General features: G+C 45.1%; 1 protein-coding gene across 1 annotated transcript in view; it reads right to left on the bottom strand.

Moving 5' to 3' along the window:
• LOC128062818 (zinc finger protein 850-like) overlaps positions 1-14,862 on the bottom strand; it is a 782,010-nt gene that overhangs the window by 69,389 nt on the left and 697,759 nt on the right. Inside the window, exon 8 of the mRNA XM_052655254.1 lies at positions 6,178-7,188. Within this exon, the coding sequence (XP_052511214.1) occupies positions 6,178-7,188 (1,011 nt within the window). The remainder of the gene's footprint in view (positions 1-6,177; positions 7,189-14,862) is intronic.

Here is a 14,862-nt window from a genome sequence, read left to right as displayed (position 1 = left end):
AAGGGTCCAATAATGAGGTGGGCACAGAGGGGTACAAATGGGAACTTTGTGAGGACTGTGCAAGCCAGGTGACCGTGGTGGAAATCACTCTTTAGTTGTCACTGGAGCATACCAAAGGGAGGTGAGGACAGACAGTGGACAGAATAGTTCCACTGGGTGTTTGAGAGAGAAAGAAGGGCATGTTCAATGGGCACGTGGGGCAGAAAGTGCCCAGGGGTGAGACTAGAGACTGAACACATTTGACAGTTAAGGCAAAAATGACAACATCCAATATGGTGCTCACTGTACAGATTATGAGGCTAGAAGGGCGTTAAGAGGGAGAAGTTAAAGACCACGAAGGATAGAAGGAGGTGCAGCACACAGACAGAGATCCTGAACAGGCTGGGGGTGGAGGTGGGGGATCCAGTCAGTCACGAGGAGGAGGAGTGATCCCAAAGGGGGAGTGACCCTCCTCCTCTGCGGCTGTTAACAAGCCTTAGAGAACCAGGAAATTCTACACACACGCCTCCCCTGGAGAACACAACTCTGAACAACCCGGAGGTCACCCTTAGTTGTAAAATCTGTTCTCAGAGATACCTGTGGATATAAGGCCTTTCATTCCTCTAGTTAATTTAGGATTTCTATCCCAATACAAAGATAAAAACACCAGAGAATCATGACTTTGGACTACAGGTTTGCCTGTTTTCTCAGAGTCCTTCTTTGGCATTATAAACTAGGCAAAAATATAGAATACATATAAAATAACCAAATGGAAATCAGACAACTGAAAAATTTAAAAAACAATATGAAAACTCACTGGGTGAGCTCAATAGTAGATTATATGAGAGAACGGCATCAGTGAGCTCAAAGAACAATCAATCGAAATTAATCAATATGAGCAACAGATACAAACTGGGGAAAACAAAAAGATGGGAACTGAGGGTCCTATGGTACAAAACCTGAGAATTATCACTCATGTTACTGGAGTCCTTAAGAGAAGAAAAAATGTGAGGTTGAAAAAATATTTGAATAATAATTAAAAATGTCCAAATTTGGCAAGGGCATACACCACATGATTCAAAAAGCTGAACAAACACCAAACAGGAGAGACCCTAAAAGTTCTATGCCAGGATACACCATAAACTTCTGACCACAATGAAAAACACTTAGAAAGCATGTGACAGAAAGGATGCTTTACAGACAGAGAAGTAACGGGGTGATAGGCAGTTCTCATATGAAACCATGGTGCACAGAAGATGGAACGTGGAAAAACAGATATGTTTTCTTTTGTCCTAAAAGAACTGTGGATCGCACATCGTATGTCCCACGAAAATATCTTTCAAGAATGAAGGGGTAAAGACATAAATGAAGAAGAAAAAAACATTCATTAACAGCAGACATACTTTAGAAAGAACAGATATAGGCAACTTGCCAAACAGAAGGGAAATGTTAATAGAAGACTTGGGACTTCAAGAATGGAGAAAGAACAATGAAATGTAAAACTGAGAGGGTAACAGGCAGGAAGGCCAGGGGTCTCCAAACAGAGAAAATAGGCTGCAAATGTCAGACATTTTTCTCTCTTAAGCAGCAGGAGGAAACAACTAGCGGTATTTTTCCCCTTCTCTATACAAATTTAAAAGGTTTCTCTTAAAATACTGTGTTGCCATGACGACACCTGGTTTCACCTGAAGTTAACTATTCTCAAACCTTGAGTTAACCAATGCATTTTTCTTATGGAAATGTTTGTCTTAAGCTACGTTAATGTACTATGCATTTACCCCAAACTGTCTTCAAGTCGGTTCCACCTAATGGCTCAGAACCTACTTGACAAACCAGTATGTTATACTCAGATATTGTTCCCCTAATCTATGTAAACGGAACCATTTGTATGGTGATCTGCCCTTCTACAAGATTCAAGTTAATCGTTTTATGGCCCGGGATGAATCATCTGGTGCCAAGATTATCCCAAAATGCATTTTATGGGTGAGGGGCCTGGTGCTATTCTGAGTTTTAAGACATTCCTTTCTTTCATGAACAGACTGCTAGTACTATATAACATCCACCTGAAGACTGGCAGGGGGGTACTCATTCTGCCCCCTTCTGATGCCTATGTCTGAAGCTTTCTCTATCTCCTTTATGCTTTAATAAAACTTTATTACACAAAAGCTCTGAGCGATTAAGCCTCGTCTCTGGCCCCAGATTGAATTCTGCTCCTCTGGAGGCCAAGAATCCCAGCATCTTTTCATTCAGCAACAACCTTTCAAAACCAGAGATACACAGACTTCACTTCTCAGGAACTTTGTTTAAAAAAAAAAAAAAAAAAAAACTTAAGACAGCTGAGGCAGAAATTACAATATCCAATATGGTGCTCAGTATACAATGAGAAACTATGTAGAACAACTATATTAAGAACAAGGAATGTAAAAGAGCCCTAATGAAATCAAGGTTTCTATATGTCAAAGTGCTGAAATACCGGCAACAGTCTGTGATTAAGCTATATATATGTAATACACTACATACAATTAAAAAAAATTCAAATACATACTCAAAAGCATTACAGATATATCAAGCAGAATTCTAAAAAACATTAAAGGAACCCACAGGAAGGACAGGAAAGCTAAATAACAAGAACTAGAAAACAACAGTAACACTATAAAGGGAAAACAACAACAACAAACAATGAAATGGCACACTTAAGCGCTAATGGCACACTTAAGCGCTAAGGCGTCATTAACTATTTTAAATTTAGATGATCTAAATTCATGAATTAAAAGTGACAAAATGGATTAAAAAAGTATGACCCCAACTATTGCTGTTACAAGAAATTAAAACATACAAACTGCAAACACTACAATTTCTTAATTATACTTCAAGACTTCTTCATTCCTCTCTGCAACTGACAAGAAATACTACACAGAAAGTCAGCAAGGATATACAGAATCTGAAAAAATCCCCAACAAAGAAAATTGTCCAGACATTTATAAACTCCACCCAATGACAGCAGAACATACATTCTTTTCAAGAAGTCTTACATTCGACAAAATATACCACACCCAAGGGCAATAAACAAACTTCAACAAATTTAAACCAAAAGTGAAACAAACAAGAAATCAATAACAAAATTATACCAGAAAACGGTTTAAACAGTAGAAAATGAAATTAAAAAAACTTCTAAATAATCCACAGGTGACACAAGAAGTCTCTAAAGGAATCAAGGGGTATTCAGAACTGAATAAACTGTAATAAAAACTTGTGGGATAAAACTTGAACAGTGCTGTGGTAGAACTTTATAATACTTAATGCTTCGTAAGAAAACAAAAAGTGTCAGATCAATAATCTCAGCATCCCTCAAAAATTAAAACGTGCAAAATACAACCAGAGCAAAGCACAAGATAGGCTATCATAAAGACTGGAATGGAAATCAGTGGAGGCAAAAACAGAGAGGAACAGAAAAAAAAATAAGTGCTGGTTCTTCAAATGATGAGTAAGATTGGTACATGTCTAAGACAACTGACAATGATTAAAAGGAGATGACTATGTGCAAAATCAGGAATAAAATGGAATATAAGTACATACCTTGCTGGTGTTAAAAAAAAAAATGAGTGAATACTTCCAACAAGTCTAAAATTGAGATGAAATGAAACATTTCTTTAAAGAGGACCAGCTATCCAATTTATCCAATATGAAGACACTATGAATAGTTCCATATTTATCAACTAGTATTCAGAAAATCTCCAGGCCCATATGGTTCACTGGACTATTATAAAACATTAAAACAACAATTAAAAACAATTACACACTGTCTTCCTAAAGAACAGAACTTGAGAGGCCACTATCACCTTGACACCAAAATCAGACAATGATAGTAGCTAAAAACAAAGTATGGCAACTATGCACCATCAATCAAGAGATTAGAGGAAAACTTCCTCAAAAAATACAATCAGACTGAGTGCTTTTATATTTTAAAATGTATGCTCCATGACCAAGTGGGGTTTACTCCACGAAGATGCAAGGCTGGTTCAATATGCACAACTCAACGTAATACATCATATCGATCGGGTGTCAAAGAAAAATCAGACGATCACATCAACTGATGAGAGGAAAAGCATCCAACAAAACCCAACACTCAAGCATAACAAAAATCTCACCAAATTATGAACTGAGGGAAACTTTCCAGACTTGACAGGAAAAGTCTATGGGGAAAAAAAAAAAACTTGTAACACTGTACTTGATGAGAGAACTGAATGTTTTCCCCCTAATATCAGAAACCAATCAAGGATGTCCCCTCTTACTGCTCCTACTCATACTGGAAGTCCTAGCAAGTGCATTAAGAAAAGGAGATGAAAAGAATACAGATAGGAAGAAAAAAAAGTATTTGCAGTTGACATTTCTATGCACAAAATACCAAGGATTCTATCTAAAGAAACGACTAGAAATAAGTGAGTTCAGCCAAGGCTACAAGATACCAAAATACCACCCCCAGAACAATGATCTTTCTATATACTACTAAAGGAAATGAAGTTTAAAAATAAGTATCACCAGAGAATTCCCTGGCAGTCCACCACCCCAGTGGTTAGGACTCTGAGCTGGCCTGGATTTGATCCCTGGTTGGGGAACTAATATCCTATAAGACACAAGGCCCAAAAAAAAAAAAAAAAAAAAAAAAATGCATTTATAAATCACTTTTAAGAGTTTATAGGGCCTGTATTATTGAAAATTAGGACTTGCCTTCATGGCACCCCACTCCAGTACTCTTGCCTGGGAAATCCCATGGGTGGAGGAGCCTGGTGGGCTGCAGTCCATGGGGTCGCAGAGTTGGACACAACTGAGCGACTTCCCCTTCTCTTTTCCCTTTCATGCACTGGAGAAGGAAATGGCAACCCACTCCAGTGTTCTTGCCTGGAGAATCCCAGGGACCGGGGAGCCTGGTGGGCTGCCGTCTCTGGGGTCGCATAGAGTCGGACATGACTGAAGCCACTCAGCAGCAGCAGCAGGACCTCCCTGGTGGCTCAGATGGTAAAGCATCTGTCTATAATGCGGGAGACCCGGGTTTGATCCCTGGGTTGGGAAGATCCCCTGGAGAAGGAAATGGCAACCCACTCCAGTACTCTTGCCTGGAGAACCCCATGGACAGAGGAGCTTGGTGGGCTACAGTCTGCAGGGTTGCAGAGTTGGACACGACTGAGCAACTCCACATTACTGAAAATTACAAAATGGTAATGAAATACCAAGAACGCTAATGAAGTGTCATATCATGTACTGTGTTCATAGTGTCACTTCTGAACAAACTGCTCTATAGGTTTGAATCAATCTCTATAAATGCTGAAGCAATATTTTTTTGCATGCTAAGATTTATATGGGAAGTCCAAGGAACTAGGAAAGCTAAATCAATTTAAATAATAATAGAGATGATTCATTCATCCAATTTTAAGATTTATGGTAGAGCTAAAATTAAGTAAACAGATTGAATCAATAAAAAGGTCTGGATGTTTGGTGTTTAAAACCACCAAAGGAACAGTTTGCTTTTTTTAAAAAAAAACTAAAGCCTGAAGGTCTTGACTGGTGCAATAAAATGTGCCCATATATCATGTGTGTATTTTTATCTACTTAAATACCTGCCCTCAACTGTCTTAACTCTCCCGACACTGGATAACAATGAGTGTATATACAAGACCCACGAAGGGTCAAGGCCCTCTGCCAGTGAAATAACATTCCACTCACCCCAAGTAAACTAAGGAACCCATGACAAAGTGCCATAAGCTTGCAGAGAAGTCTCAAAGGAACTGTGTATTTCATTTGCTTATCTAAGTTTCCATCTTCTTTTTATAAAAATTCCTGAGATAACATTACAGTGTAAACCAAGGAGAAAAACACAGCTAAAGTTTTCCTTAGTGCACAGTAAACACTGGTCTCTCCCTTAAGGATGAATTCTCAGATGCAGAATAAGGCTCCACGCTGGGTCAATTTCTAAAACAGATCTTGACACAACTATGGATGATCTGACAGGTTTTCTCAAAGCGAAGATACTTGAGGGGTTTCTCTTTGGTATGTACGATCAGATGTCACAGTAGATACTTTCTCTTGCAAAAGATTTTCCTCTGGGTTTACATTCAGAAAGTCTTTCCCCAGTAGGAGTTCTCGCAGGGTGACAGAGGTTTGCCCACTTGTGAAGGGTCTTCCCACATTTGTCACACTGACAGAGTTCCTCCCAGTATGAACCCTCTGGTGCTGAGTGAGTGAGGAGCTGCGACTGAAGGCCTTCCCACACTCACTGCACTTGTAGGGCTTCTCTCCAGTGTGGATGATGGCGTGTCGAATGAGGTTTGTGCTCCAGCAGAAGGTTTTCCCACACTCCATGCATTCATAGGGCTTCTCTCCACTGTGAATCCGCTGGTGTCTGGTGAGGCCAGACCTGCGGTTGAAGGCCTTCCCACATTCCGTGCACTCATAAGGCTTCTCTCCAGTGTGGATGCTGAAGTGCCGAATGAGGTCTTTCCTAGTGCTAAAGGCTTTTCCACATTCTTTGCACTCAAAAGGTTTCTCGCCAGTGTGTGCCCTTTTATGCAAGATGAAAGTAGAGCAGTGGGTGAAGGCCCTTCCACACTCAGTGCACACAAAAGGCTTCTCCCCAGTGTGGATCCGCTGGTGCCTCTTGAGGTATGACCTGTGGTTGAAGGCCTTCCCGCACTCGAGGCACTCGAAGGGCTTCTCCCCGGTGTGGATGACGTAGTGGTGAATGAGGGCTGCGCTCTCACAGAAGGCTTTCCCACATTCGCTGCACTCGTAGGGCTTCTCCCCAGTGTGGGTCTGCTGGTGCCACATGAGGTAGGACTTGTGTTTGAAGACCTTGCCACACTCGAAGCACTCATATGGATTCTCGCCACTGTGGATGATGTGATGGCGAAGGAATCCGGGCCTGTGTCGGAAGACCTGCCCACATTCTTTGCACACAAAGGATTTTTCCCCAGTGTGTCTCCTCTTATGTAAGACAAAATTGGAGCGGTGGGTGAAGGCCTTTCCACACTCACTGCACTTGTAGGGCTTCTCCCCACTGTGGATCCGCTGGTGCTGTGTCAGGTAGGACTTGCGGTTGAAGGCCTTGCCGCACTCCATGCACTCGTAGGGCCTCTCCCCAGTGTGGATCATATGGTGCTGCAGAAGGTGTGTGCTCTTAATGAAGGTTTTCCCACACTCAGTGCATTCATAGGGCTTCACTCCAGAGTGAATCTTTTCATGTCCAGCAAGAAGGTGTTTCTTGTTAAAAACTTTCCCACACTCATTGCATTTGAAGAGACTTTCCTCTTCCTGAATCACGGGATATTTACCTGATCCACAGGAGTCGTGGTCATGGACAGCACTCCCTAGAGGGACTGGCTCCTCTTCGACCCTTGAACACACACTACCAGCTGTCTTTAAGCTGCCATGTTCAGGACTTATTTTTTCATGAAGCTTCTCCCTCTGGGGGTTGATCCCTGGTACAAAGTGGTCTTCCTGCATTTCCAGCGGCCCATCCCAATCCTTGGTTTGTCCCAACTGGGAGTCCCCTGGGCCTCTCTGTGTCAGTTCCTGGAGAAAGGCTCCCTCAAACAGCGTTGGTTCACAACTGGTAGGTTCTGTGGTCTTGGGTTTTCCTTTGTCAACTGAAAGAAATACAATAAACAGGGCCCGTTAGTAATCCAACACAGAAGAAATGAAATTAGCATTTCAGTGAGAAAAAAATAAAGATGAAAGAGTGCCTCTGGGTCCTTATGCTTAGCTGCCATTGACTCTCAGGATTGTTAATTTCCTTCTTCCTTGGTCCTTAGACTGCTGACTCCGTCAGAGAGAGTTTAGGTGAGGAGATCAAGGATATGGGGTGCACACACCACCACAATTTTATAGGCACGGCTGGACAGAGTAACAACACCTCTGTGTGCTTTCAGTTTCTGTAAGCAAGGACGTCCCGATTGCTGTGAGAACACTAGGAAAAGGGGAATTCCCTGGAGGTCCAGTGGTTAGGACTTGGTGCATTCACTGCCAGGTCTCGGTTAAATCCCTGGTCAGGGACATACTTTATATTCTCTGACAACAGATAGCTCATTATGGGAACCTAGACAGATTATGCTAAAGAGATAACATTAAATGACCACAGCAGAAAGGCCACACATGTAATTACCATCTTGGGGTTTTGAACCATGAGTTATTCGCTGGCGCTCTGGAGAGGGAAAGAAGGCTGGACACTGAGTCATATGTTCAACAACTCAGTCAGTCACGCTTCTGTAATGAAGGTCAATCAAAATCTACATACCCGGGCTCTGGTGAGGTTCATGGGTTGCCAACACTCCGTGCACATACTGCCAAACATTGATTCCTGGAGGTAAAGAGTTGCTGAAGACACGGAAGCTTCGTGATTGGAATACCTCTGGCCCTTCTTCTGAGCTGTATCCTGTACCAAACATACTCTGTGAGCATAACAGGTTCAAGGGGAGTTTCTCTGAGTCTAGCAAATCAATGAACCTGAGGGTGGACTGGGAAGTCTCTTGACTTTCAGTTGGTTTAGAAGACCAAGGCAGACACGGCAGCCCTGGAGTTCTATGTTCCTAATCTGGGGTTTGGCTAACTGTGCGAAGGAGAGGCCAGGGGAGTTGTACACCACAGGAGTCCTGCACCAACTCCAGGTACAACAGGCATTGCCACAGAGAGACAGTGGGAAGGATGCTACAGCCTCAGGAGACAATGTACAAAAGCCCGACAGGTCACGCGGATGGTGCTGACGAGAATCCAGGGGCGCTGACTTGGGTTACTGTGAAAACTCCCAGGACATAGCTCACAAGGCAGGATGGTAAGCAGGATGAAGAGACACACTGGGTCTGTTATGTCTGAACAGTTTGGTGAAAAGACTAGCAAAATACACATGATCTAGATGAAGAAAATGTCGAAACTTTACTTGAAGACATTAAAGAGGAACTAAACCGATGACAAATTTAATGTAGGGGAGAGACGGCCAAAAGGTGCAGACTTCCACTTTTAAGATTAAGTAACCGAGGGATGTAATGTACAACTCAACGACTATAGTTGACACTGCTGTATGATATAAAGAAGCACCATTAAGAGAGTATTGTTAAGAGTTTTCAACACAAGGAGAATATTTTTTTCCCTTTTATCTTTTCTTCTTTATTTTTTAATGTATTGTCACCGTGATTAAATTAAACTTATATTCAGAGTACATCATGCGAAATGCCGGGCTGGATGAAGCACAAGCTGGAATCAAGATTGCTGAGAGAGATATTAATAATCTCAGATATGCAATGACACCACCCTTACGGCAGAAAGCAAAGAGGAACTGAAGAGTTTTTTGATGAAAGACAAAGAACAGACTGAAAAAGCTGACATAAAACTCAACATTCAAAAAACAAAGATCACGGTATCGGGCCCCATCACTGCACGGCAGATAGATGGGGAAATGATGGAAACAGTGACAGACTTTATTTTCTTGGGTTCCAAAATCACTGCAGATGGTGAGTGCAGCCATGCAATTAAAAGATGCTTGCTCCTTGGAAGAAAAGCTATGACCAACCTAGACAGCTTATTAAGAAGCAGAGACGTTACTTTACTGACAAAGGCGTTACTTTACTGACTTTACTGACAAAGTCAGTTATTCTACTGACTAGTGAAAGCTATGGTTTTTCCAGTAGTCATGTATGGATATGAGAGTTGGACCATAAAGAAAGCTGAGCACCCAAGACTGGATGCTTTTGAACTGGGGTATTGGAGAGGACTCTTGAGACTCCCTTGGACTTCAAGGAGATTAAACCAGTCAGTCCTAAAGGAAATCAGTCCTGAATATATTTTGGAAGGACTGATTCTGAAGCTGAAACTCCAATACGTTGGCCACCTGATGTGAAGAACTGACTCACTGGAAAAGACCCTGATGTTGGGAGAGATTGAAGGCAGGAGGAGAAGGGGACAACACAGGATGAGATGGTTGGATGGCATCACCGACTTGATGGACATGAGTCTGAGCAAACTCTGGGAGTTGGTACTAGACAGGGAGGCCTGGTGTGCTGCAGTCCATGGGGTTGCAAAGTCGGACATGACTGAGCGACTGAACTGATCTGATACAAGAAGACGGATGTTAGCTTAACCAACTGGTAATCACTTCATAATATATGTAAATCAAACCAGCATGCTGTGCCTTAAAACTTATACAGTGATGTATATCAATTGTTTCTCAATAAAACTGAAAAAAAAAGAATCATATGAGCTGACAATTCTATCCCAATGAATTTGTATATTCAATAAAATTTCCAAGAAAATACCAATTGGGTTATGGTGGAACTCAGTAGTTTTACCATGGGATTTGCATGAAAAATCAACGATGCAAGAATAATGAGAATTAAGAAAAAGAGAGATACCTTAGCAGGTAACAGGATTCGAGACTTTAAGACACTGTGGTCCTGGTACAGAGAGAAGACAAACAGGCAATGGAAAAAGAACACAGAGTCCAGGACACACACATGGAGCTCTGGGGAATGGCAGAGAAGGGAGAGCAGTTCACAGTAAAAGGAAAAAGTATCAAGTGAATGGAGCTAGAAAAATGGGGGACACTGGGAATGAGAACACTGTATTCCTGTCTCACACTGTCCTCAAATTCTACCTCACAACAGAAAGAGTTAATGTCAGGTGCCAAGCTTAGAACATCTTACAATGAGAACATCTTTTTGATATCAGGGATGGAGCAGCACCTGTAACTGATAAAAGTATCAGTAACGGACAAAAATCCCTAAAAATAAAAGTCAAACAAAGTTAACAGAACACCTGGCATTTTCGATGAACTGACATTTCAAAGAAGAAAATACAGTTGTTCATCAGTATCCACAGGGGAATAACTGGTATCAGACACTTCCTGCTCAACACCCAAATCCAAAGATGCTCAAGTCCTTTACTTAAAATGGCAGTTTTTGCACATAACCTACACACATCCTCCTGTGTACTTTAAATCGTCTCTAGAGTGCTTGTAATATCTAATACAATGTAAATGCTATGTAAATAATTGCCAGCACAAGGCAAACTTAAGTGTTGCTTTTTCGAGCTTTCTGGGATTATTCTTTTCCCCCAGTCTCTTCAATCCATGCTTGATGAATAGAGTCAGAACGTGCCGATGAGGAGGACAACTGTACAAATGGGCCGATAATTACATGATGAGAAGCTAAAGCTTGTGAACAATTAAGGAAATGCAAGGCAAGCTCACCTAAGACACAATTTTGTCAGTTTGTTAAGCAAAAATAAACGTGCCTGAGAGCATGAAGGACAGAACAGGACACAGTCAGTGGAATCTAGAGAAGTCTAGATAGGCAGATCTCTTTTAGAAAACCACTGCAATTGTCACCTAAACTTGAAAGTTTGCACAGGCTACAAGCCAACAATTTTACTCCTAGAAATAACAAAAGACAGGCCTAATCGTGTGCAAGATGGCCAATACATACGAATGTTCTTGGCAGCACTGTTTGTGAGAGCGACAAAATGTAAACAATGAAATGCCCTAGAGAGTGGGTGAATATGAAACAGGAATATTTTTTTATTTACTTGCTTCAAGTGGAAGAAACGTGGGCACATTTTTATGTTGAGTAGACAAATCCCTGGTGGCTCAGAAGGTAAAGCGTCTGCCTGCAATGTGGGAGACCTGGGTTCGATCCCTGGGTCAGGAAGATCCCCTGGAGAAGGAAATGGCCACCCACTCCAGCATTCTTGCCTGGAAAATCCCATGGACAGAGGAGCCTGGCAGGCTACAGTCCCTGGGGTCTCCAAGAGTCGGACATGACTGAGCGACTTCACTTTCACTTTTAAAGTTACTGAACAAGCAGTAAATAAGAAATACTTTTGCTAAAAGGTGTAACCTAGACTCTGGTTCAAGAACTGGCCATGAAGTGTGCCAAGATCTCTTCTGCCAGGTGAAAGGAAAACTACAGCCTGGGAACCTGAGTGCAGAAGGGCTGAGGACCAAGCAAGAGTTGACTGTGGAGTCTTGCTGACACCCCAGGGTCACGCGCCGAGACATCTGCACTGGGGAGGCAGTCACTGTCGGGACGGCCGGATGCAGGGCTGCTGGAGGTGGGGGCGAGGGTCTGGGGCGGCATCCAGTCTCCAACCTGCGCGGACGGCAGGACCATGTGCTCGAGCGTGGGAGGGGAGGAGTGAGCACCGGGATGGGTTCTCTGCCAGGCAATGTGCTCACTGGCTGCCTCTGAGATCCTCAGGTGGAGGTGTGTGGAGAGCAGGGGGCAGAGGCTGGGAGGCCCCTCGGAGGGGCCGCCGAAGGCCACACACAGACGCTCACAGGCCAGCCGGGCCACCGAGTGACTAGGAGTGGAAAGAGCACGCCGCTGCAGCAGCCCCAGCACCACATGACGGCGCCAGTGCCCTCAGCAGCCCAGACGTGGGCACACAGGACAAACGTCACTGGGAGGCTTTGCCCAACAGGAGGGGACGGGCGACAGGGGACAGGGGAGGGCTCCTAAGTGTCTGAAACCATAGTTCGGGAAAGGGGAAGCAGAGGAGGGCTGGAGAGGCGCTGGGAGGGGAAGACGTGAGCCACACTGCTCACCATGACTAACGGGACGTGGCGGTACCAGCAGCTCACTTCCCACGAGACACCGACTACGGCACAGACCCTGTGCCGAGCACTTTTATGTTCTAAAACTGCACACCCCCAGCAACCCCAGGACAGAGCGACTATCGCGACTGGCGCCTTCAGGAGCAGACCCCCCCCCCCACCAACCTCCTGCTCCTCTCCTGGGACAGAGGGCTCAGTCACAGCTCCCTGCCCACCCCCCAAGTGTGGCCAAGAGCCCGGTGCCTTCCAGTGGAGCCATCAGAGGGCTGGTGTTTATGGGAGTCAGAGTAGCGTCATTCCCCCACTTCTCTGCTGGCTGCAGGGGGTCAGGACAACCTGAAGTCCCATACTGACGACAGAACGAGCCCGGGGCCCCAAGCGGCCGTGTGCTGCAGAGCTCCCCATGTGCCGCAGAGTTCCCCGTAACCCGCAGGGCTCCCCGTGACCCGCAGGGCTCCCCGTGACCCACAGGGACCGGGTGTGAGTCAGAAACAGCGCCTCCACGTGCTTGAGCACCCGAGATGCCGGAATCCCTCTGACACAGCATCCAGGCTATAACTCAGCCGAACTGACGCGCAGACACAAGGAGATCCTGAATTCCATTGGGACCACCGAGCTGGTGGTCGGCACCCAGGACACATCTGAGCTCTTACACCACTGTCCTCGGCGAGGACAGAGGGGCCTGGGGTCAAAGGGTTCCGTGGCTTCCAGACCACTAGAGGCCCCAACAAGACGCCTCCCAGGGAACCAGGGCCAGCGGCTTCCAGCAGGGTCTCTGCCCACAGCTTGGCTCCTACCTGGACAGGTGCTTCGGGAGAGGTCTCTCTTCACCGTCCTCAGCTCCTGCCCGTGCTCCAGCTGGTAGATCAGCTCAGGTCTGGGGACAGGACACCCTGGGCATGGAGAAAAAAAGGAAGACACGGGGGCTTCTGTGAAAACTGAAAATGACCTCTCATCTAGCGTGTGACTTTAGGACGTGGACCTCAGAATGAAGGTGCTCCCACCCACAGAAATCTGGAACTGTGACCTGGAAAGCGAAGTCAGAAGCAGCACTGCTGGGACCCAGACTTCAGACAGCAGTGAGAGGCGTGCAGACAGCACCTCATCCCCTGACCTCTATCACACAGAGCTCCAAGAGACGTGTTCAGCTGTAGCCAAGAGACCCAGAGAACATGACCCGCTCCTTCCAGACGCTGTTTCCTAATTAATCCAAGTGAGTCTCAATCATGTGAGCATCGAAACCTCCCGGGATGTCTGGTTCACATCCAGCTGAAAGCTAATCTCTGCAGACAGGGCCTGGCAGCAATAGATTAAACCACCCCAGACTCTGGCATCAAAAAGGGCTGAAAACTCTGGTCTCCACCAACTGGCAGGTGAACCACACCAGGCGCTCTGAAGGACGGCGCCCCGGTCCAGGATGGCTGAGCGAGAGGACTCGCCGGTGCCGTGTCCTGCAGCAGCCTGGGTCACCCACTGGGTCGCCTGCCTGTCAGGAAAGCTGCCCGAGACCCTAGACCAGGAAGAAGCAAAGCAGCAGACAATTGGGTTGCAAGCCACCAATCCAGGAGCCAGTCCCAGCCCTGTGCTTCTGACTGGTGAAGTAATAAAAACCTTCCTCCAGAGTGAAGACTGAGCCGAGCTACCACAGGCAGCCACACGGATGCAGGGGCCAGACACGCGGGCTCCACAGGATGTGGGTGGCGGGGGCGCCAGGACTCACAGATGATCTCCTCCGGCAGACCCAGGGCTCATCACTCATCACTAAGCAACTGGGCTCTCCTGTCTGCTCCGATCCCGGCACACGGCTCAGCCACCAGAAGCCACCCTCCCGACAACCTCAGGGCCTTCGCACGTGCTGACCCTCCTCCCTGGGTCTCCGCTCAAATGTTGCCCCCTGAGAAGACTCTGCTGAACCTTGGAGGAGTCGAGTCCAGGTGCTTAACCAACCCACCACATCACTTATCAACTTTTAATCTTAACTATAAGTGAAAATTAATTTGTACAGGGTATAACCATATCACAGGGATTGTGCGAAGCAATTTAAATGCAATACATTATTTAAAATGGCAATAAACTGATGGAATAATTTAAAGAACTCACATATTTGAATCATCGACTCTTTTCAGTCAAAATAAGGTATGATGACGTCATTGATGTAAGTCTTTTTTTAGATCCCAAGCAAAGCTCTGCAGTCTGAAGCTGTGACAGGCCAAGTCTGCAAGGGCTCTGAGTCCCTAGCTGCCACCTGATCTGAGAAGACTAATCTTGTTAGTTGGTCTCTCTATGGTCGA

The sequence above is a fragment of the Budorcas taxicolor genome, chromosome 18, assembly GCF_023091745.1.
Source record: "Budorcas taxicolor isolate Tak-1 chromosome 18, Takin1.1, whole genome shotgun sequence".
NCBI classification, from domain to species: Eukaryota; Metazoa; Chordata; class Mammalia; order Artiodactyla; family Bovidae; genus Budorcas; species Budorcas taxicolor.
This window is presented reverse-complemented; position numbering and strand designations above follow the sequence as displayed.